Below are 23,280 nucleotides of genomic sequence, written 5' to 3'. Positions count from 1 at the left end.
TAATTATAATATATTCATCCTACATAGAGACCTACAAAGATAGAATAGCTGTTATATATTAAGCAATTACTATGTGCCAGGCATTATGCAATGCTCCTTGTTTACATTGTCTCTAACCCCTGAAACAACTTTAGGAAGAAGGTATCCTAGTTTCCAACTGAGAAAAGAGATGTAATGGCCCAAGGCTATTACAATTTGTAATATCTGAGCTGGGATGGCAGAGGCCTTGTTTGTGAGAAGGCACAGGACAGATGAGCTTGGATTTAATTAAGGGCTCCCATAGAATGGAGATCTAGCCTAAATTGTCCAGGGTGGGGTATCCTGTCCCTCCTGGTATCACCCAATATAAGGAATTCCTTAAGCTAGGAGTTTCTAGGACTGACTGAAATTATGCATGTAGTTGCCTGAACCTACTGGAGGCAGAGGGCTGAAGATGGGGACCAAGGGTGAGGGTGGGGGTGTGCATTGAGCATTTTTCATTATTTCATGTGACTACAAAATTGTCAGACAGCTGCACAGGCCGTCAAAACTAAGAAGTGCTTTGCTTTCAGCTCAGTTGAGAGCTGCTGCATTTGGAGACATCCACCAGCTTATCTGATTTGAAATTTGACTTGTGATTATGTGTATCTGACTAGTATGGAGTAATTAATTTTGAATGGATGTGACTGTTTTAGAAAACTTCCAACGCATAGAAAACTAATAATAATCAGTTTGAAGCAGTTTTGATGGTGAAAGTTTGGGCAGTAGCGGATCATTTAGGGTTACGGTGAAGTTAGTGTGTCGGCCTTTCCTGCTCCCCCCACCAAACACTACTGGCCCCACAATGCACCCACAGTGCTCCTGAAAAGCAGACTGTGATCTCAGCGTTTGCCCCCAAGATCCTTTCTGATGTAGATAGAACCCATCATATTTATTGAGCACGTACCATGTACTAGCAGCTTGACGTGTATTACCTTCTCTCTCAAACTTTCTGTTATAGAAAATTTTAAAAAGACTGTGGTGGAAGGAAAGGTATAATAAAACCTTTGTTTTTATTAAGTGCTTATCAACCAGCTTCAACAATGATCACTTATGGCCAACTTCCTTTGATAATACCTTATCCAGGTGATTTTGAAACAAACCTCAGACATCATATCATTATTAATGAGCATTTCAGAATGTTTTTTCAAAGATAAAGACTCTTCTAATTCTTTAAACTTCACGACAGTATTAGCCAGGTAACACTGTACCCTTATTCTACAGAATAAAGACAGAAAAGCACAGGAAGTTAAATTACTTGCCTGAGGTCACCCAATCCGTAAGTGTCAGAGTCAGGATTCAAACCCAGGTTACCTTAACTAAGGAGCCCATCCAGTTATTATATGGTTTCTACTCGACCTCTCTGCCGTAGTTAATCCTACACTGTGGAATTGGGTCCTGGGAGTAGAAGAAACTCCCAGGGACATGACTTTTGGTTTCTGTGACTTCAGCCATGTAACCCTTGCTGCAAATTGGGTCTACTTCGGGCCGCAATGACTGTGAAAGGCTTGGTATTGTCATCTCCAGGAACAAAAGCACTCACCTGAAATATTAGTGGATTGTATTTGGGCAACACAACTGATAAAGCAGTCAAATCACTATTGTGATAGTGTTTGAAATGTTGAATCAATGCAAATGAAAAGGACCCGGGCAGAACACATGCCAAGCATTGGATGGTGGCTGCCAGGGAAAGTAAAAGGTTTCTTTTAAAATGAATTTTCCTTTGTTTTTTTCTTTTAGCTGAAAGCAGCAGAGTCTTCAAACTGAGTCTTTTCAGTTTGTTTCTAGCATAGCTAATTGTGTTTATTTGTCTTCAGAATCACATGCCTGCCTCCTCTCCCTTGCCTTTTCTTGCGGTCTCTCGCCTGCTGTGTACGACTGTGCTGCCAAAAGTGTTCTCCTCACCTGGGAGCCAGTTGGCTGACAACACAGAGTAGATGCTGGGAGGCCAACTCGAGCTCTCCAGAGAGCTGACCTGGCCTCTGGTGCCCAAGTCTACCTCAGGGGAGAGGGAGCGAAGCTATATAAACTGGCTATGAAAGGAACCAAGTAGGCACTCACTTGGTGTCCATCAGGACTAAGAACAGAGCAGAAAGCAAGTGAATATTGTGGTTGATTGATCAAGAGAGCTTTGCCAGTTCAAGTTCAAGAAATCGACTCTCCATTGTTCCTATCAAAATGAAACATCACACTGACTTTTCTGCTTAATACTTTCCTTTATCTTTGGGACCATGGACATTTGTATGACTCTCAAACCTCAGTTTCCTTTCCTTCCCCCTTACCCGTACAGTCCTGCCTCAGAAGCCATGTAAGTCCTGGCGAAGTACCCAACCCTTTTTAACCCTTTCACCTGTGGAGTTACCAAAATGTAGCGTGGTGCTTGTCAGGTTACTGTTGAGGCAGAGCCTAGAAATTCCACCAGTGGCTCTTCCAGGACATGCCAGCAAAGATATCAGCCAGTTCCCTTTTCAGGGAATATGTATTGTCATTAATCATTTGTTGTTGCAAATACTTTGAGATAGTTTTTGGTTTGGGGTTTTTTTTCAATGGCTGATGGCGTCTACTTTTTCAAAAAGTCATGTAGGAACACAGGGGATTGTAACTCACTTGTCTGTCCATAGCCGAGTCCCCTTGGGGATGGTAAGTACTTGGCTCTGTGCCAAGGCTCCCTGCTGCGCCTGGGTTCCTGGTGGAGCTTGTGGCAGATATCATAAATCGAGCCTAGCGCCTTCCCTCCAAGCTCATTCCAGGCCTAGACATCTCTCTATCCTGAACTCCAGCAAGCCTTGCCAGCAAGTTGGCTCAAGGGTTGAAATCTATTTGCCATTTCCTAAGTAAGTGATCTTTAAAGCCCTTCCAGAACTAAAATCCCTAAGACCCCATTAAGCCTTTCTAAAGTCTGTGGCCACTTTAGGTTGCTAAAAGCTAGGGACCAGCTCTCCTCTTTCACCAAAAAGCATTAGGGAGGGGAATGTTATCACCCAACAATGCCTTTCTGAAAAGCAGATGACAAGAAAGAACACTTTAACTGTTAGTTTACAGAAGGACTGGAGGTTGTGACTCTCCCTTTTAACCATAGTAGGTTTGCAGATTGGGTTGTTGATTGGTTGGTTACTCAGTAAGACTAATTAAAGTCATTCTTTTCATAGGAGAAACAAAATGTTTAATGCTCATGGGTACTATAAAGGAAATGGAAGCCCAGAGCCTGTCCTTAAGGAGTTCCTAATCTGGTCTAGCAGTTGTATTAAGCTGAATTTAGATTCAGCGTAGTTTAATGAGATGTGAAAGCAAGAGAAACCTAGTGCTAAGTTGTAATTAACTCACTCTCAGTTGACTAACCATTGCTTTACTGTTGAAGGAATTTGGAGGATTTTAAGACAATGTCTATGAAACTGCAGGACTTTCTTGACAGAAGATGTTCTAAGTATTCAGGACCCTGTTATAGATAATGTTCTGAGTTGTAAGAATGGCTTGGGTCAGTTATAGTGGCCAGAAAATCATTACAACCTCCCTCAGGCCTAGCTGTCTTCAGGAAGATTGTCAGAGGCTACCAAGCTGCTGTCTGAGGGGTTAACATCAGGCTGTGCATGCCATCAGTGTGGTTTTCTCTTGTCATTTGAATAAACAGTACATTCTTTTGCAAGAAAGTCAAACCAAGACTCACTTTGTGACCCTTTCATAGCAAGGACCAACAGAGGTACCTTTTTAGAAGTTTCAAGTGGAAAGAGTGGTGGTAGGGGTCAGGAGAGAGATATCTTATAGGTCAAAAACAGTATTAGATTGGCCAAGTACTTTGAAGATTTTTTTTAAAAATCGGGTTAAATTTAGAGCCCTCTTCCTTAAGCGTGCACATTTACTTATCAATACTTATATAAAATTCATACTTAGGCTGAAATTGCTTCTGACTTGCTATATTTCTTTACTTACTCTATTTCGATGTCCTGTAAAAAGAGATCAAAAACCTAATTAGCTGTTATTTGGGAATGCCCAAAGTAATTGAATTCTCTGGGGATGAGAGGCTGATAAGGCTGAAATAGCAAGATGGGGAATAATGGCAACTTTTCAGTACATACTACTGTTCTTTGTGGAAGGGGGCACAGGCACAATGAAAATGAAACTACAAGTACTGACCTTGACTTTTCTGGTAACAATAAGTGCTTGTCTCTTCCGAGGACCATATGATCTGTGAAACTTGCTGGAATTGCTGCTGGCTGGTGCTGCATCTTTTGTTTTCTAAAGGCACCCTGGGGACTTTAAAAAATACCCCTTTGGCTACAAAGTCATCTTATTTTGAAACATCTTATTTGAATGTTAACTTGATGGCAAACATATAATATTGGTTATTAGACACTGAATGAGCTTTAAAATTGGAGATGACACTTTCTGGACTTACGGTCATCTTGTCCTAGACTTATACCTATATATATGTATACATATTGAACTATATTCAGATATCTCGAGTTGCCTGCCTTTATTATTCTCAGTTTACAGATGGTACTGCTGGTGCCAGAAGGATTGTGGTTTAAGTATGGGATTCATTTAATTTGATGAGAGTAGGATTTGAATCTTCTGCCTTCCAAATCACTTTGTCTCCAAGATCAATACAACCTCAAAAAAGAGAAAGTTGTCTGTCTTACAATGGTGTTTATAATGGATGTGCATTGTTGATATTAATGACAGAGTATTTAGTACAGCATAGCTTCAAAAAATCAAAGTCTTCAATTAAACCAATTGTAACTGACATACTCTACTTTGGAAAAAAATGCAGCAAAGTAAAGTCCTATTGCAATTTTAATTTTACTTCCAAGTAAGTCCCTAGACCTCTTATAGAAACCATTCAATCTTTTGACCATTGGTGCTTCCATCTTCCAAGCTGCACAGAGATCACTAATATCCAGGGGGCAATGAAGGACTTGACAGCACTGAATTATCAAAATTATATGCAATTATACACTTAGGAAAATGCATGTTAGAATGATTTTCAATAAGTGATGTTGAAACAAAGCATTTTGTGAAAAGCGTAGATGTTCAGGGCGTGGCCACTGAAATAAAGTTCTTTGGTACATACTCTCTACCACTTCCTAGCTAGGTGACTTTGGACAAAGGCATTGGTCTATTTCCTTATCTGTACTTCATTTCATAGAGTTATGAGGAGTAATGTGCAAAGAACTTGAAACTTCTCTTCACATCATAGAACAAGCATTCAGTATTTGTTAAGTATTGTTGCTTATAATAACTATTATTGGCAACAAGATAATGAAAAATACCAGATTAAGGTGAAGGAAAACTATATCTCTGATGTTAACACCTTGGTGCTGCCATTTGCTGAGATAGAAGCAAGGCAGATGGGACAGAGCAAAAGAAGCTCAATTCTCTTTTGGCTCTTTTTCAAGTGTCTTTGTTACAGCCAAGGAGAGATATCAAATAGGCATTGGATATATCCTGTTCCAGATAATAACTAAGTTTTCTGTGTACTACAGATTATCTCCTTGACTTTCTTAAAGAGTTCTTGTGAACTCAAAAAAAAAAAAAAAAACCAAAACCCCACCTAAATTCTATGTGCTTCAGAATTTCTATCTGAACAATATAAAACATAATTATGGCACACAGTAAACATTCAGTAAATATTTGTCAAAGGGATAATTGCTTTCAAAGGGTCCTGAGTAGCTTGGATAAAGGTAATGTGTGTGTGTATGTGTATGTAATGATCAAAGCCAGCTAGAGATTTTAACATAGGAAAAAAGGAAATTAAATGCCAGTGTGCTTTCAGTATGTCTTTCTTTCATCTATCCATTTATTCATTCTTATAATGGATTTTGCTGAGCATTTACTGTATGCCAAATACTGTTGTAGGTGCATTAGTGAACAAACTAGACAAAGATCCCTCTGCTAATGGGACTTACATTCTGGGCCAGCAGTGTGAGTAGGTATGTAAGACAATAAACAAATAAAAAAGAATAATATATTAACCTCACACCCAAGATGGCTACAATTAAAAATTATAAACGTGCTAACAAGGAGCAATTGTAACTCCTGTGCATTATTGGTGGGTATACAAATGGTGCAGCCATTATGGAAAGCAGTGTGGCAGTTCCTCAAAAAATTACAAACTAGAATTACCTATGACCTAGTAATTCCATTTCTGCGTATATACACATAAGAATTGAAAGTAGGTCAAATTCATAGAGACAGAAAGTAGAAGGGTGTTTCCCAGAGACTGGAACAGAGGGAAATAGGAATTGTTTAATAGGTTTTGAGCTCCAGTTTTGCAAGATGGAGATTGGTTGCACAGCAATGGAAATGTCCTTAATGCGACTAAACTGTACGTTTTTTAGATTATTATTTATTTATTTATGAATACAAGAACTGGGGTGCAGGCCAGAGTGTGGGAGGTAAAAGGGTCACCAGAGACAGAGTGGGGAGCAGAACAGGCAGATCTACTGAAATACACTGCTGAGGGGTGCAGTGGGTGAGACAGGAGAGGTCTGCTGCACAGTGTGGGTTATCTCCCTCGCTGGGGATTGAACTCATGCTGCAGTGGCTGGCAATAACTTGATAGAGCTAAGACTTTAACCCCTGTGCCACCAGGGAGACCCTAAACTGTACCTTTAATAATGGTTATGATAGTAAACTTTATATTGGGTGGATTTTGTACAATTGAAAAAATTTTGAGAAAGAAAATAATATAAGCCACAAGGTGAAAAGTCTACCAGAAACAAAAAGTGGAGCAGAATAAAGGAGCTCTAGGGTGCTGGGAAGTGCAAAGGTGGGATTGAGTCAACAGGGTGGTGGGGAAACCACCTGGAGAAGATGAGGTTTGAGCAGACTGGAAGGAGCTGTCTCTTGGCAACTATTACCGAGATCTAAATCTTTCCGGACCCAAAGGTGGTGTATGGCAGTGCCCAGGCAGTGATCAAGTGATATATATCTGTGAAGTTGACATCCCTGGGCAGCTGAGGCAGAAACTGAGGATACTGAGCATTTCAACTCAATTGGAAAACCGATCCAGGCACTTAGATAACACTGGCACAGAGTATAATCAGATGTCATGTGAGACTTGATTCTGTTACAGTACAGAGAAATGGTTCTTATCCTTGGTCCTTTCTAAAATCAAACTTGGTAAGTTAGAGGCAACAGCACTTTGATTTTGTAGTTATTCCTAAGCTTTCTTCTTGTTGTTTAGTCCATTTCCAATGTGAATTTCAAACTCCATCATATGACTAGGTTTCTCAGGACTCAGGCTGAACTTTCTGTCAACCCATAACGAGGGAGGGCTGCTCGGGAGTACTTATTCAGTTATTCTCTATCTGGTAGATCATATGGCATGGAATGGTGAGCTGCTTATAAAAATCCTGTGACCCGGGCATGTTTTATTACTAATTTATAGGCTGGCATAAACAGGTATCAACTTGCCATCATTTAAGCCAATTCTTTGTCCTCACAAAAAAAAAATTGAAAGAGGTTTACAGCTTTGGAGGCTTTTCAAAAACTGATTTTTCAACATCTCATGTTTTAACTTTTCCCTTGTCTAATGAAAAATACATATCACATAATGAACATGAATCTCTACATTGGAATTAGGAAGAAGTCTCTCACCAAGCCCCCAGCCCCACCCCACTGAACTTGAAGGGGAGATGAATATAGATGGGTAGACAGGCACCTCTGTACCTCCATAATCCTGTCCCCTGGCCAGGGATCCTGAAGTCACACCAGCAACCATTCAAAATGCACATACCGCTTGTGACTTTCTCCCCAACTGTAAAGTTGTTCAATAATTGCTAAAATCGTGGGGACTAGGTAATGGGAGGAGGAACAGATTCCTTCTATAAATCCTGTCTGTACTGATGGCAACAAGAATTGGTTTATGTCATGTGACACAGTAATTGCCCTTAATAAGCTTTGGATCTGCTAGAGATATAAGAAAAGTACCCAAAAAACTTCAGGTTGGAGCTAGAGGTGATGGTATCCTTTCAATGGTACAACTGCAGGTTGCAGGAGGACAGACAGACATACAGCTTTGACTGGGTGCAGTGGAAAGCATAGATTTAACATCCGAGAGGTCCCTTCAGGTATGGACAAGGTTTTCAGGAGGTTGACCTAGAAAAGAGGCCATTCCAGGTAAAGGAATAACTTTGACAAAAACCTGGAGAGGAATCCCCATCTGGGCATGTGCCCAAGAAGACGTGTAGGAACTGCACAGCTGCCTTTGTTTGTCATAGCAAATAACTGGAAACAACCTATGTGTCTGGGTTGGGATGGTGCGCTGCTTATAAAGCTCAGAAGGATGAACAAATAAGTCATGGTATTTGAAAAATCTTCAGTGGAGAAGCAAGTAGGGAATCACATCCGAATGTGGAAAAAACATAAAACATATTAAATGAAAGAGAGAAGGCTACAGAATGTTAAGTGCAAAATTTATATAAAGGTTAAAAATATCCAAAACATACATGTTGTTAATGGATATTTGATTTCTTGATGTCTTTATTATATCATTACATGTAGTTATCTAATTTTACAGTGTCATAATGTTTTCATGTGAAAAGATTAATGGATACAAAAATTGCCAAATTCAGTGTAATGTGAATGGTGCTGGAGAGGGAGGGAGAGGAATGGGTAGACTTAGCGGGCTGCTGTTTCTGTTTTATAGCCCTGGAGATATGCATGCATACACACACGACATGCATTCATATACACGTCACATGGACATACATGCATGCATATATTTTAAAATCAGAAATATGACATGTTAAGAGCTGACAATTATTTATTATATTATCCTTCATACTTTTCTGTACTCTTGAGGTATTATAATTTCAAAATGAAAGTCACAGGACATGGTTAATAATAGCAAATGGTGTAGATCAGTGGTTTTCAAACTTTATCATGACCCGTGGTAAGCAATAGATTTTATTTTAGGAACCAGGAATTTCATGACTCTACTTATCCTTAATACGGGGTGTGCCCTGACATGTTCTATTTGTTCTGCATGAAAACCCGCACTGGGTGATGTTGAAGATGCGCATGAGGGCCCAGGCTTGTGAGTCTTAGCTGGCAGTGAGGAGAGCTGGCTGCCAGCGACTTTGCAGTATATCAGCGTCAGAGCTGAATTTTAGCCAAATGAAATAAGAGGGAACTGAGGCCAGAGGTTGGAGGATGCAAAGTTAGTTAAGAGGGTATCACCATAGTGTAGCTGGGGCAGTTTAAAGGCCTGCAGGGGAAGTGAAAAGAAGGACTAAGGTCTAGCTAGGCCACAACTGAAAAAATAAATAAAAGGATTAGATGGCTGAGATTTGAGGGAAGGAAGAGAAAAAAGAAATTTCAGTTTGATTTCAAGGTATATTGACTGGGAGATTGGTCACAGACCTAGGTACATCAGAAGTTTGGTTTAAACACTGCTTAAAGCAGGATGCATACAGTGTCTGAGGTTGAGGTTCAAAGGTCTAAATTCCTAGTGATCTTACTTGCATTGTGACTCACTGTCACAGTACACAGCACCTGGGGAGGAAGAGAGAGCAGACAGGTGTAGACGGGGTGACCCTAACAGGTTGACCCAGGAAAGGAATGGAGGGAGGGGAGTCCTAGTGGGGGTAGAAATGAAATGGCTGGTACTGGGCCCAGTTTCTGTTGGGATGGCAGCGGGGCCAAATGATTCAGGTGGACTAAGAGAAAAAAAGCTGGAGCTGGAGTTTCTGAGGCGCTCCAAGTGTGCTCACAGGTGGGAGTAAAGGACACAGAAGTCAGGGGTGGTGTGACCAGAAGGGAAGACTTTCAAATCCGAGATCTTAGAGCTCAAGGAAGTCTGAGCGATAGATAGTCGCTACCTTTGTAGAATTTGCAGGCAAGACAAGTTCTAATGTAATGGAGATAAAAGCCAGTTATACTTTAAAGTTATTCATCTCAATTGAATAATTAACTTTTCAAATGAAGCTCCTCTATGGAATAACTAATGATTTTTAACCAGATAAGCTACTGACTAAAATACTACTTCAATTGTAGGGGAAAAAAAAAACACCACACTGGGAAGTGAAGAGGACTCTTCAGGGTTCCCCTTAGTAGACTGTCCTGGGAGAAGAGGCTGGATAACATGCTCAGGATGGGCCAGGATTCCTAATCCATCATCGGCTCAGAGGCAGACAGGCACCCACTTCTCATCTAGCTGCTCCTTTTCCATTCATGTTTGATGGACTTTCTTTTTTTTTTAAGATCTTTTTACTTATGCATACAAGAACTGGGGTACAGGCCAGAGGTATGGGGGTGAGAGGATTCACCAGAGTAGGGAACAGAACAGGCAGACTGACTGACATATACTGCTGAGGGGAACAGCGGGCGAGGTAGGAGAGGTCTGCTGCGCCATGTGGGTAACTCCCTGGCCAGCCAGGGATCGAACTTGTGCTGCAGAGGCTGCAGATATCTTCACAGTCCTGTGCTTAATCCCTTGCACCATCAGGGAGGCCCCTTGATGGGCTTTCTTTTTCTGAGCCGTAGGTGACTGGGCTCTTGGGTCACAGAAGTCAGAAGCAATGGGGTCTGCTTAGACTTTTGAGATGCTTGTTGTAGGGCTTCAGCTAGGTTACTCTGTGCCTCATTTATTCTCACAATCAAGTAAAATAAACAAAAAATGAATTTATTTAATGTCTCGAGTAACTTTATGCAACTCAATGAATTTCACAATTTAATGTACAACCATTTACAACATAATGCTAAGAGAATATGACAGAATATGATTAATTCTGCTTGGAACTGTTGCCAGACCTCACAGAGGAGGTTATAGCTGAGCAGGGATTGGAGAGAAGTAGCTTTGCCAGACATAGAGGGGTGCCATGAACACTGGCGAGACAAAGCGTGTAGCTTGATCCGGGAACCAGGACAGTCTGTTCTGCCTCTTTCTGTGCAACAAGAAAAAAAAAAACTAGGTCTCCTAACTCCTGCTCTGGTGTTATTTTACTTTAGTTTTTTCTGCCTGGCCTCTATTTCCTGTATCTTTCCTTAGGCATTATTGGGCACAAAAGTACCAATTGTAGGAGGAGATAGACCCAAAGGGAGCTGGTGGTTGGAAATCCAGTTAGCACTCAAGTATTGTTATGGATACCTACCAAGTAGGTGAACAACACAAACAACAACCAACTAAACGTTTTCTTTTGAAAAATACCTCACATTGTCATTATCAGATCTTGCTGGCTTCATTCACTCTTAGAAGCAAAGTGGGGTAGAGGAGAGTCTTCTTTCCCTTAGCCTTTGAACAATTATCCATTGATGCATTCTGGGGCACATTTACTCTGATAGTCGCTGATAGGAGAAACAAAGGAGGTAAGTCAGTGTTCCTGTCCCAGGTAGCTTGCGGCCCAGCAGACAGGGGAGATGGAAATCTCCAGACACACAGCAGTGAAATAGTGTGCAAATCCAGATATTCTGCTTACCCAAACGTGTGGAATAAGTGAGTAAGTGTTCATGGAGAAAAGCAAGCAGGATGACCTGGAGTAGCCTTCATGGCCTTGAAATGAGGCCTGGAGGGTATCTAAAGAGAAACTGAGGATGAAGTGACTTGCTGCATTCTTGGGCACAAAGGAAGGGCCAGATCTCCACACTACCAGAGGAGTGCACAGTATCAGCTGCAAAAGGTTAACATTTCCTGGCTAGAAAGCACTGCATGCCTCCCGAGTGCTCCAGCCCGGGTTTAATTTGTCATCAGATTCTTCTGCTATGGAAAGTACATTTCCAAGGTTGACTTCCTGCCAGTAGAAATCTGCAGCCCTCTTCAGGCTTCACCTGGGCTGGCCCAGGTCCCAGCAGGTTTGCTCATAGATGAAGCTTCCTGCAAGCGAGAGGTTAGATTAGGCTGAGAGTCTGCGTGACTGCAGGCAAACCACATCTAACAAAGATGATAGTTAACATGCTTATGGAAAGTCCAGGGAGACGCCTGTCCCTAGGCTTTAATTAACAAGCATTGCAGACAGCAGCGCTTACCTTTACCCAAACAAGAAATCTCTGAAGAAAAATAATCGGCACACCCAGCTGCCTGTTGATTGACCTTAGACTACTCAATGTGTCTTCTAAACTGTTCCCAGCCCCTCCAAATGCTCCCACTCTGATTAAACAAGATTCTACTTACTGCAGTAGAAGAGGAAGTCTGTGTCTGTAAAATAGTATCTGCACATGAAATAGCAAGGAGATTAGCTGAGGTGTAGAGGGTATAGGAAGGGACAAGAAAGAAAATTCAGGAATCCCAGTTAAGGCATTCCAGCTGGAGAAAGAGGAAAAGACAGACGGAAGAGTGATGCTCCGTCCATGTTCCCCAGGACAGGGCAGCAAATTAAGCCTGTTTTTTCTCCCCCTATCAGTATGATGGGGAGCTGCCAAGGGAGGGTCAGGTGGAGAGGTCCCTGAGCCAGGGTTGCATATATGGTGGCACATTTATGGCATATGTTATAGGGTAGGCAGGGCTCAGCTACACGGGTTACCCACATAGGTAAGGTCATTTGGGCTTATGTGCTGTGGGAAAAATCTTTTGACGATATCGTGTATACTGCCTTTCCCAATCTAAGAGAACATGATTGCTCCCTTAGTAGTAGCTGTGACATAATTTTTTCCCCTTCATCTTCCCTATAAGCACCAGCTTACATAATGGAAAGTATAGCTAGGTTATTCTTAATAATGATTTTATTAATATGATATCCTAACCAGTTGAATACAAGATCCACAGAATAATGTAAATAGTATGTATTCCTTCATATGCTGGAATTTTTTTTGGGGGGGGCGAAGGAAGATATGTTCATATCCACTGTCCAAATTAATCATGCTTTACCCATTTTTCATATTTATGTCAAATATTCCCATTAGTAGAAAAGCAATAACTTTATTTTCCAATTATAAGGTAGTACATGCTCACTGTTTAAAAAGTATTTTAACAATAGTATCTGCTCCTGAGGAAAAATAAAATTACCGCATAAATCCTACTGTATAACAAGTATGAGGCATGTACTTTTCATTTGCTTCCTCCTTGTGACAATGTCTTTCATTCACTTTTTTAGCTAATTTTTGTAAGCACCTGCTGTGTGCTAGACAATCACTATTTTAAGTGCAAGGGAGACTATGGTGGTGAAAAGAGTGGAACACCCATATATATAATATGCATCTTTCTATAACAATAAATGCAAATATATCTATGTAAGTATTTTAATAGGTGTATAGTATTCTATTGTATAGATTTATCAATTTATTAAATCAGATCTCCCATTTTTGGGTAGTTGGATGCTATTTATGTTTGTTCCATTTTCTTAAATATGGAAAAGGATATTATGCATTGACTGTTGATAAATATGAATCCACATTAAAATTATCTCTGCTAATTCTAGGATTCTGCTAGCAGCACCACTCTTTAAAATATGACTTTATAAACAGTGATGTGGTACTTGGCAGATGTGGCCACGAAGATCCATGTGGGCCCAGCAGTCGCTCTTGGAGGACTCTGCAGCTCTGCGACGTCTGGGGCTGCTTGCAACCCCATCTCTGTCTCTGGCCAGACCACCGCTGCTGAATGCCATTTCAGGCCTTATATATGGCACCAAGCTGGCATTTGGCAGCTGTTTCTTCTCAGCTGTTTATGGTTCTGTAGTAATTTGTAAGGCAGGGGGTCTGTGGATTCTGGAAGCATTTCTCCTGCCCTCTTTGATGGAATCAGCTTCCTGCCATCTGTGTGAGATGAGGTGTGATGTGAGGAGATGTCACAGGCTCTGTGGGTGATTGCAGCACACTGCTTGATCTTCAACACAAAGCAAAACACAGTCCAGATGAACTGTGGAATGTTACAGTGTTATAACTTGAAGAGGTTATACTCCCATTTTATGGACAAGGACAGAGGCATAGAGGTTGAGTGATTGTCTAAAACCCCATAGTTAGTAGTAAAACTAATTCTTCATGGAGTGCTTTTCCAGGCTATTCCAAGTATGTGGTCAGTTCATATGGGGTCCTTGTTATAAATCAGGGAACACTCTTGCTTTGGAGGGCTTTTGTTTAGCCTCCAGATAAAATGACATTATTTCAATTTCCCAAATATGGAGATTTTAATTTTTATTTAAATAGCAAACTTCAGATATAAAACTAGTTTTAAAGAAACGTCTGTGGTAAAACTTTAAGACTGGACCCCTAATAATCCAAGACATAGTGTAACATTTTGTGACACTTATAAATATGAATAGAATTCTTGGTGAAACTATCATATGCAATAAATAGAACTTTCAATTCCATTATAATTATTTAATTAAATCTCTTTATAAAGCAGCTGGAGCGATATGAGATTCCTAAAAATGTAACCAAAATTTCTTTTTGGTTTTCAAGGATTGATTAAAGCAATTACAAGGTAGAATATGTATACACACACATAACTAAAATATAACTCTTTTGTGAGTTCTTAGTTCCAATATTATTAGTACTTTAATATGCATGTTTTGCTTCTTTAAAGTACTATTCAACTCTTGCACATTTTATTGTTATTTATTCTCTTTTTTTCTGAGAGGTAGAGAGACAGAAAATCACCTTCTCCCACCTATCCTTAATTATGGGGGAAAGTGACACTGAATAGTTGACTTTCTTGGGCATGGGCCCACAGCTGATTGGCTAGAGAGCAAATATTAACAACCAGACCTCCCAAACCATTCTTTATACCCTCAACTTTGCAGAACAGAAAAAAGCTGGTGCCATTCTTCTGGGCCTAAAGAACTATTTATTCACTAAATAATTATTAGATGTAAAATTGTTCTATATACTACATACCATATCGACATGGCATGACACAGTGTCTGCCCCCAAAGGAACTGGACTAGGATGGGAAAGTGAGCAAGTGAACCAGTGATTGTGGTGCCAGGAGAGAGGCACACTGGGGAGGTGAGGCCAGAGGAAAGGGAGCTGGGGAGAACCCTAATCCCAGCCTGGGGGTTAGGAAAGGCTTCTTGGCAGAGCCGGCTGCTGGGCAGGGTGTTGATGAGCTGGAGTTGCTGTGCCAGAGGGTACTGAGGTTGTCACCATGTGCAGAATCACACAGGAGTCACAGGGGATGTGGGCCCTGGGAGAGGGGGCTGGGATTGGAAGGTCGACGAAGGACCTGTTTGCATGTTGAGGGCACAGGGTCAGTGCTGTAAATAAACAATGGTGTGCTTGTTAAGAGATTTTGAGGAGGACAGTAGTTATCAAATTCCCATTTTTAAATTATCAAAGTGGTTTGGAGCAGAAAATGAGGGTTTGGGGGGTGAGGCAAGGGAACCATCCCTTGAAAAAGAAAGGTCAGTTGTGAAATTGCTATTTCATCATCAACGTAAGTTTAATTGGAAGGCCTGAATGAAGAAAGAGCTGTAGACATGGAAAGGATGAATGGATTCCAGAAATGTCGAGATAAAATCAATAGGTCTTGAGGACTGATTGGATGTAGAGGAAGGGTCAAGCCTGGGCCAAGTTTGGAGATGTGTTTGAAGTGCCCATGAGATGATCATTTGGACATCCCATAGGCACTAGAGCAGTTGCAATATCTGAATCAAACCTCAGGAAAGATCTGGCCAAAGACGAATGTTTGGGAATCATCTGATACAGGTCCTTGCTGAAATCGAGGGAATGAGAGAAGTACCCATGTGAGAAGTACTATGGATGCGGAGGAGGAGGCAGACAATAGGACCCCAACACCTCAGTTGATATGGTGGTCAAGGAAAAGAAGACAGGCAAGGCCAGGAAGGGAAGTGCCATGTGAGCTGAGAGAGGAGGCACCAGTCAGTGATTAGGTGAGATAAGGATTGAACAAGCTAAAAGCTTCAAGGATAAAAATGAACTCCTGTTTCCTTCTGCAACATCAGTTCTAAACTCCTTTCTCTAAGGTACCTACCCCCCTTGCTTTCTCGTTCCTTCCTAACAACCCCTTGAAAAGCCATACCATTCCTAAACTCACATCTTGCTCCTTTCCTGGAATGTCCTGCAACTGACCCCCTCACTTGTCTAAGTACTGTCCAGCCTTCTAGTCCAACAAGCCCTGTTTTCCCCAGGCCTGCCCTGCTCTGAAAACACCCATTTGGATTCCACTCTATTTAACACTTGATTAGGTACAGTCTTAGGGTGTTGGCTGTTGATTCATAAAGTTCAACTTTACTTGTGAGTTGTTTACTTCGCGGCCTGGCATATTGTTGACAGACAATCCTCGCTCTGAAAGTTTTCTGGTTGATCAAAACTATTAAGTCTTGAGCTTATCCAGTTCCTGAGACTCTGAAGGAAGATCTACATTTCAGCTATCACAGGGCTGGCATAGACCCTGCACAAGGGAACCCATTCTATTTTTTTAAATTATTTATTGTTTACATCATTGTTCATTTTTAAACAATATTTGCTTCCCCCACCCCACCCCAGGTGTAGACCCCATAGAATGTCCTTCACCAATGCACCCCTGCACCTCTTGGTCAGAGGATAGAGGAGTGCGTGGTGACAGGGGCCAGGCAAGAGGGAGGGGCCTAACCCTAACCCAGAGCAGCCACCTGGAATGTTGGGAGGTGTGTGCCTGCACCACCATCATGATGCCAATATGTGCTTTTGTCAAAAACATATTTTTAAACTTTACAGCTGGCCCTTTGAAGTCTATTTCTGGATGCACTGGTTTGGCAAATGTAAGGCCTATCTGGGGGGTGGTCAAACTCCCACCAGACAGTGCCTCTGAAGTTAATTGTAAAAGAATGACAACTCCTCACCACTGCTGTGGCCATGGTGCCTGTCTTTGGACTAAGGGAGAATTTTATGGCGGGGGAAGCAGAAGGAGCTAAGAAAAGGGCAAAGAAATAAGCCCTCTTTCTGACTACTAGTTTAGGTTTTTCATGACTCTGAACTTCCAAAAGGAAATTTAAGTCTCTTTTTAATTGACAGATAGAGAACCTACATCTTTGCAACATATCGCTAAAGGTCATATCCTGTGTTGGAGGCCCTGGTGGCTGAGTCCCTGGAACTACAGGCCCCTCTATGGGTGTCAGGATACACACTTGGAAGGGTGGGGCTATTAAGGAGACTCTGAGTCTGCTATGCTGCCTTTTAAAAATCTTGGGGGAAAGGAGACTTCACTTTTTCAAGGAGAACAATGATTGTGCTAGGCTTTTTTTCTCCTATATACCTTTTCCTTTGAAGTTAAAATCTTTTGTATTGTGGGCCTGCCCTGGTGGCGCAGAGGTTGAGCGCTGGGCTGAGAGGCTGCCCAAAGCCTCTGCAGCGCTGGTTCCTTCCCCCAGCCGCCGGCAAGGGTCCCACCAAAAAAATAAATAAATAAAATCTTTTGTATTGTACATCTCTGCTTAGTTTTATAAACCTCTCCCTCATTTATTTTTTGATGAGTAGGAGAGTAGAAATAATTTTCTGAAAAGGACTTATCAGCATGAAACCATGAGGATGGGTAGGTGCTGCAAGGCCAGAGGAAGTGGTTGGGTCAGACCTCTGTAGATGGGGCGTCTTCTGGAGACTGACAGTAAGTGGCATCATGATATGCCTTTTCTACCTGAGAACCAACAGATGCCTCCCAGGTCTCTGCTCTACTTGATTCCAACAATTTGACAAGCAAAACCCAAGGCTTTAGGCTTTAGAAAATACAGTTGTGCTGTCTATTTATAAGAAGCTGCTATTGTACTAGGTACCTTTATTTTATATTTTATTTTATTTTATTTATTTGTCAGACTTTTCACTTTATTTGAAGTTGAGCAGTTGGGATCAGGGTAAGAAGCAGAAGGCTTGAGCTCTGGATGAGGCCTGAGTTGGCAGTCCCCCTGAGGAGGGCCTGTCAGTGTTGGTTGAGCAGCTCCTAGTGGCTAAAACCACAGCACATACTTCCAGAAAATCTGGTGTTCCTTTGGGATCTGAGGAAGCAGGACTCAGAGGCTGGGGTACACCGTTGGCAGTGAGCATGCAGGGCTGAGGTTGAAGCAAATAGAGACCAGGGCTCCAGTGCTTCATGATAGAAGACTGAAGAGGAATCTTTAGCTATTCCATCACCCCTCACCTAAAAGTTCATGCTAACCCTCATATTCATCCATTCTCAAAATCAGAAGGCCCTTCCCTTGGGAGCAGTTTACCCCACTGCTTCCAATTAGAATGGAGACTCTACTCTCCACATGGCTGTGGGGGGCATCACAGCTTTGATTAGCCTTGCTCCTCTGGGAGGGTGGCACACTCCAGGTCATTCACAGCCCAGTCTGTCTGCAGACACGACTGGCCTCCATTCTGTCTCTAGGAGGTCTTCCACACCTCACCCGCAGCTGTCCCAAGACATTTATTGAGAGAGGTGTGGAGAGCCTAATTGACCCTTACCTTGTACTGGAAATACAAAGGGCTTTGGAATCAGGACTTCCAAGTCATTTTAATCCTATTTACTAGCAACATAGGCACCATATTTTAGAGGCTACAAAGATGAGCAGAAATTGTGCAGTTATATGTTATTTAATTCTGGGTACAAAAGGTCTCTGACAGTTGTGGGTACTCTGAAGCGATGGCACCCATAATCTTAGACAACAGTACAGGGGGGAACGGGGGGGTGCTACTGGGGACTGATCTTCTTTCACACTTTATGTTCACAGTGACTGACTTCTCTTTCTCCCAGCCACAAATCAGAAGGATACTTTCCTCTGGTTCCCTTGTCACAAGAGACAGTAGTTGTCTATGTCCAAAGAACAGAGCCCTTTAATTTCCCAGAGCTCCAGCAAGCCCAGCTTCCCCAGATTATGTGCTTTGCAGTCAACAAGAACAAAACAACCTGAAAAGTCATCCTAGATGCTGGGCCCTGCCACCCAGTCGGTCCACCTGATCCTAGAGCCAGTGTACCCCAACCTGTTCCCAAATCCCCAGTCCCTCTTCCTTACCATGCTATGCGTGCTCCATCACCAAGTGTCACCCACATCAGTTGGAGGAGTCTCCATCCAGAACTTGACTCCTAGGTGCTAAGTCCCCTCTGCTGGCTGAACTCAGAATCACTGCTTTGCTTTTGCTTTTTTTTTTTTTTTAATTAATTAAGGTATTTTGTTGACCATTTTCTTTCTCCCTCCCACTCTCCCACTCTCCGCCTTTCTGACTGCCTCCATAATCCTTGCTAAGTTTCTTCTGGTGTCTGTTATTCCTATTGAGGTCTATTTCTGCTAGGGGACCAGGTCAGTGCTGGTTAAACAAGTGGCATGATGTAGGGTTACAGGGGCCCCTGAAGATGTGGGTACAGGCACGGCGGGGCACACATCTCCACACCTAAACCTTCCTGGCCTCTCCCACCAGCAGTTGTCTCAGAAAGACAAATGTTGTGGCTTGGAACAAAGCACTTATTTATAAACACATTGCAGGCGGGGCTTCCCCGGTGGCGCAGCGGTTGAGTGCTGGGTTGCGAAGCTGCCCGCGGCCTCTGCAGCGCCGGTTCGATCCCCGGCTGCTCCCCGGCCACCAGAGGAGGGTCCCACATGGCGCGCAGACCTCTCCTGCCGCCCGCTGCTCCCCTCAGCAGTGTACTTCGGTCCTTCTTCCTGCTCTGCTCCCCGCTCTGGCTCTGGTGAATTCTCTCACCCTCTCGCGCTTCTGACTGTACCCAGTGCATGTATAAACAAAAACGAACGAACAAATAAATAAATAAATAAAGCATGCCTCTATTAAAAAAAATAATAAAAATTAAAAATAAACACATTGCAGGCATTATGTCATATAGTCCTTCATCAGGCCGCGAGGCAGCTTCTCTTTATTGCTAGCCCTGTCTCTCAGGTGACAAAGACCAGGTTGTTGGTGGCCTCCGGGCCAGGGTTCCCATCTCTGGCATCAGCACCATACTATGAACCATGCAGGGCTTCTCCTCAGGCGTTCCAGGCTTTCCCAGTCCTATCTGGGCATAATTTCTTTGGCCTTGCTCTCCTCATCTTCTCTTGAGAGTTCTGACCTTTTATTTTTTTGAAGACTCAGTTCATGGGTTACTCAGAGAAGACTGCACACCCAACCCGCTCCTGCCTTCTACTTGGTTGTATTTGCAGAGACCCCTAAGCCAGTGTTCACCTCCAGTGGAGCAGTCACACCATGTTGGTCATGATTTCCTACTTGTCTGAGTCCACAGTGGCCTCTGACCTCCTTGAAGGCAGAGAGCATAGCTTCTGGGGCTCTGGAGCCCTGGCACAGAGTCTAACTGGTAGTGATAAACGGAGCAGAAGTACTTAGCATTTACTGGACATCTATCTTGGACAGGCAGAGTGTTAAGCACTTTATTTGTTACAGTCTCATTTAACCATCACAGCAGCCCTTCAGATATGTAATGTTATTACTCCCATTTTGTAGATAAAGAAAGGTTTCTTGCCCAGGGTTGCCCAGTAAGTGGCCAAAAGTGAGCTTGATTCCAGGTCTCTCTAAGCTTTTTTCACATCTTATTAATTTACATAGCCTACATTTTAGACCTGATTAGACATATTTTCTCTTGCCATATTGATTAAGAAGTACTGTAAATGACCAAACCACTTCTTTTGCTAGCTGCCCAGAAAGTCAAACTCTGAACCACTAGAATGTCTTTTCACAGAGGAGTTTATTCGAGGTGGCCAGCAAGGATTTGAAGGGCTAACACTCTAAAAGCTGGTTCCCTGAATTGTGGGAGTGCTGTGATTCTATGGGGCAGCGGAGACATATGAGGAGGCGCCAGGGTTATCTATAAGTGTTTATCTTCCGGGGCGGGCGGGGTGGGGGTTGTTCCTTTGGGGTTAACAGCACTTAAGAACAAGCTGATGCTTGCCCTTGAAGAAAAATGCTTTAGTTAATATCAGGGAGAGAACTTGGGAGAAGGAAGGGGGAAAAAGGTTGGTTAGAATTTAATTCTGCTTATTTCTACTTTTCTAACAAAAAGTCTAATCTACGGGTTGGTGGTAAGAAAGATCCTGCTACAGTATGAATAGGACGATTACCAATTACATTTCCTTCATTAAAACTAGCAGTGCCTGGAGAAGAACTTGCTATATCTCTCCTAGCTGAAGGGCTTTGAGGGAAGGAGGCCATTTAGATAAACCAGGTTTTAAACTTTTCTCAGGAGAGGAATTTGGTGGGGCAGGGGGAGGTAACAGTAGTTAGGCAGAATGTCCATTTCTTCACCCACATAAAAATTTGCAGATTTTTTACAAAATATTTTTTGAAATAATTACTGTCTTCATCTGGCTCATGTGCCAACTAGAAATTGCCAGTGTAAGTTAAGTGGTTTTGAGGCCTGAAATTAATTAAGCACAAATTTAGCTATCCAAGACAGACAAGTCCACAATTACTTGCTTTCCAGAGCATAATTTATAAACAAAGCACACCTTTGCAATTAGATTTTATGATAAATTTAGGCCACATTTTAATTTTGTTTAACTATTAAAATATGCACTGATCTTTACCGACCTAATTTGTCTATCTTTACTTTGTGGTTCAAGTTACTATTCCTTATTTCAGATGGTCAAGTTACCAGTGAAATTAGTGGACAATGCAAGATTACGTGCTAAAAAAGAAAAAATAGGTTAATCACTTGTATTAATATTTATAATTTTCATATTTCAGTATAATACTTCATAATATTAGTGTCTAGTAATGTATTTTAATAATGTCTAGAAAACCCCAAAGCCCTTCAAAGTAGCCTTCGAAGTATCACTGAAACAGGGTGGGTAACACCCCCATTTTACAGGATGTGACTTTGCCTCACAATGTGGCAGGGAGCAGAGACAAATTCAGAACGTCAGGGCAGTAAGGCATCTCAGTCTGCTACTACAGGTGAGCCTGAGGCTCCAAGAAGCTCTCTGCAGTTTCCTGCCTGCTCCACTGCACTAAAAAGCCACATCCATTAGGGAAGTCCATAGTACCTTCACTACCTTAGTTCAGTGCCCCTCTCAATGGATTTTTGCTGATTTTACTCTCTTACCCTTAGGTTGCATCCCCTTGTGCTGCACAGCCATGACGACCGCCATCTTGGAACGCCTGAGCACCCTATCTGTCAGTGGGCAGCAGCTGCGGCGCCTGCCCAAGATCCTGGAGGATGGGCTCCCCAAAATGCCATGCACCGTCCCCGAGACAGACGTGCCCCAGCTCTTCCGGGAGCCTTATATCCACACTGGCTACCGCCCCACGGGACACGAGTGGCGCTACTACTTCTTCAGTCTTTTTCAGAAACACAATGAGGTGGTCAACGTCTGGACCCACTTGCTGGCTGCTCTGGCCGTCCTCCTGCGATTCTGGGCTTTTGCTGAGGCCCAGGCCTTACCTTGGGCCTCTACCCACTCCCTGCCCTTGCTCCTCTTTATCTTGTCCTCCATCACTTACCTCACCTGTAGCCTTCTGGCCCACTTGCTGCAGTCCAAGTCAGAGCTCTCCCACTACACTTTCTACTTTGTGGACTATGTTGGTGTGAGTATTTACCAGTATGGCAGTGCCTTGGCCCACTACTTCTACAGCTCTGACCAGGCCTGGTATGAGCGGTTTTGGCTTTTCTTCTTGCCAGCTGCTGCCTTCTGTGGCTGGTTATCTTGTGCTGGCTGTTGCTATGCCAAGTACCGTTACCGGAGGCCTTACCCAGTCATGAGAAAGATCTGTCAGGTGGTGCCAGCAGGGCTGGCCTTTGTCCTAGATATCAGCCCCGTGGCTCACCGTGTGGCCCTGTGCCACCTGGCTGGCTGCCAGGAGCAGGCAGCCTGGTACCACACCCTCCAGATCCTCTTCTTCCTGGTCAGCGCCTACTTCTTCTCCTGTCCGGTTCCTGAGAAGTACTTTCCAGGTTCCTGCGACATTGTGGGCCACGGGCATCAGATCTTCCATGCCTTCCTGTCAGTGTGCACGCTCTCCCAGCTGGAGGCCATTCTCCTGGACTATCAGGGGCGCCAGGAGATCTTCCTGCAGCGTCACGGTCCCCTGTCTGTCTATGCAGCTTGTCTCTCCTTCTTCTTCCTGGCCGCCTGCAGTGCAGCCACTGCCGCCCTCCTGAGGCACAAAGTCAAAGTCAGACTGACCAAGAAGGATTCTTGAGGCTGGCAGGTGAGGTGAGGCGTCGAGGGGAAAACTCAATATAAGAATAGGAATTGACTTTTTGTTTTCAAGAGTTGGCTTAAATTACTACATATTTCCAAGGATCTGCTATGCCTGCAGCACTGGAAATCCTAAAGGATTCGTGAGTTTTTATAATTGTCATTGATAAAAGGAGTATTCCTTTTCTCTGTCATCCTAGCCTTACAAGGCACAGGAAAGGAAGGAGCCTTTCACAGAACACTGAGTAAAAGACAACCATCTTCACACCTG

At 42.8% G+C, this 23,280-nt stretch overlaps 1 protein-coding gene across 1 annotated transcript; it reads left to right on the top strand.

Annotated features, from left to right (window-relative positions):
- Window positions 1-21,939: 21,939 nt before the first annotated feature.
- Window positions 21,940-23,010, top strand: PAQR8 (progestin and adipoQ receptor family member 8; the record flags this gene model as incomplete). Its single annotated transcript, XM_084227832.1, has 1 exon — window positions 21,940-23,010. Exon 1 carries the CDS (start codon window positions 21,946-21,948, stop codon window positions 23,008-23,010), a length of 1,065 nt encoding a protein of 354 aa, XP_084083958.1. The 5' UTR covers window positions 21,940-21,945.
- Window positions 23,011-23,280: the final 270 nt, after the last annotated feature.

Source organism: Talpa europaea, assembly GCF_964194135.1.
Source record: "Talpa europaea genome assembly, chromosome: 2".
In the NCBI taxonomy this organism is placed as follows: Eukaryota; Metazoa; Chordata; class Mammalia; order Eulipotyphla; family Talpidae; genus Talpa; species Talpa europaea.
This window is presented reverse-complemented; position numbering and strand designations above follow the sequence as displayed.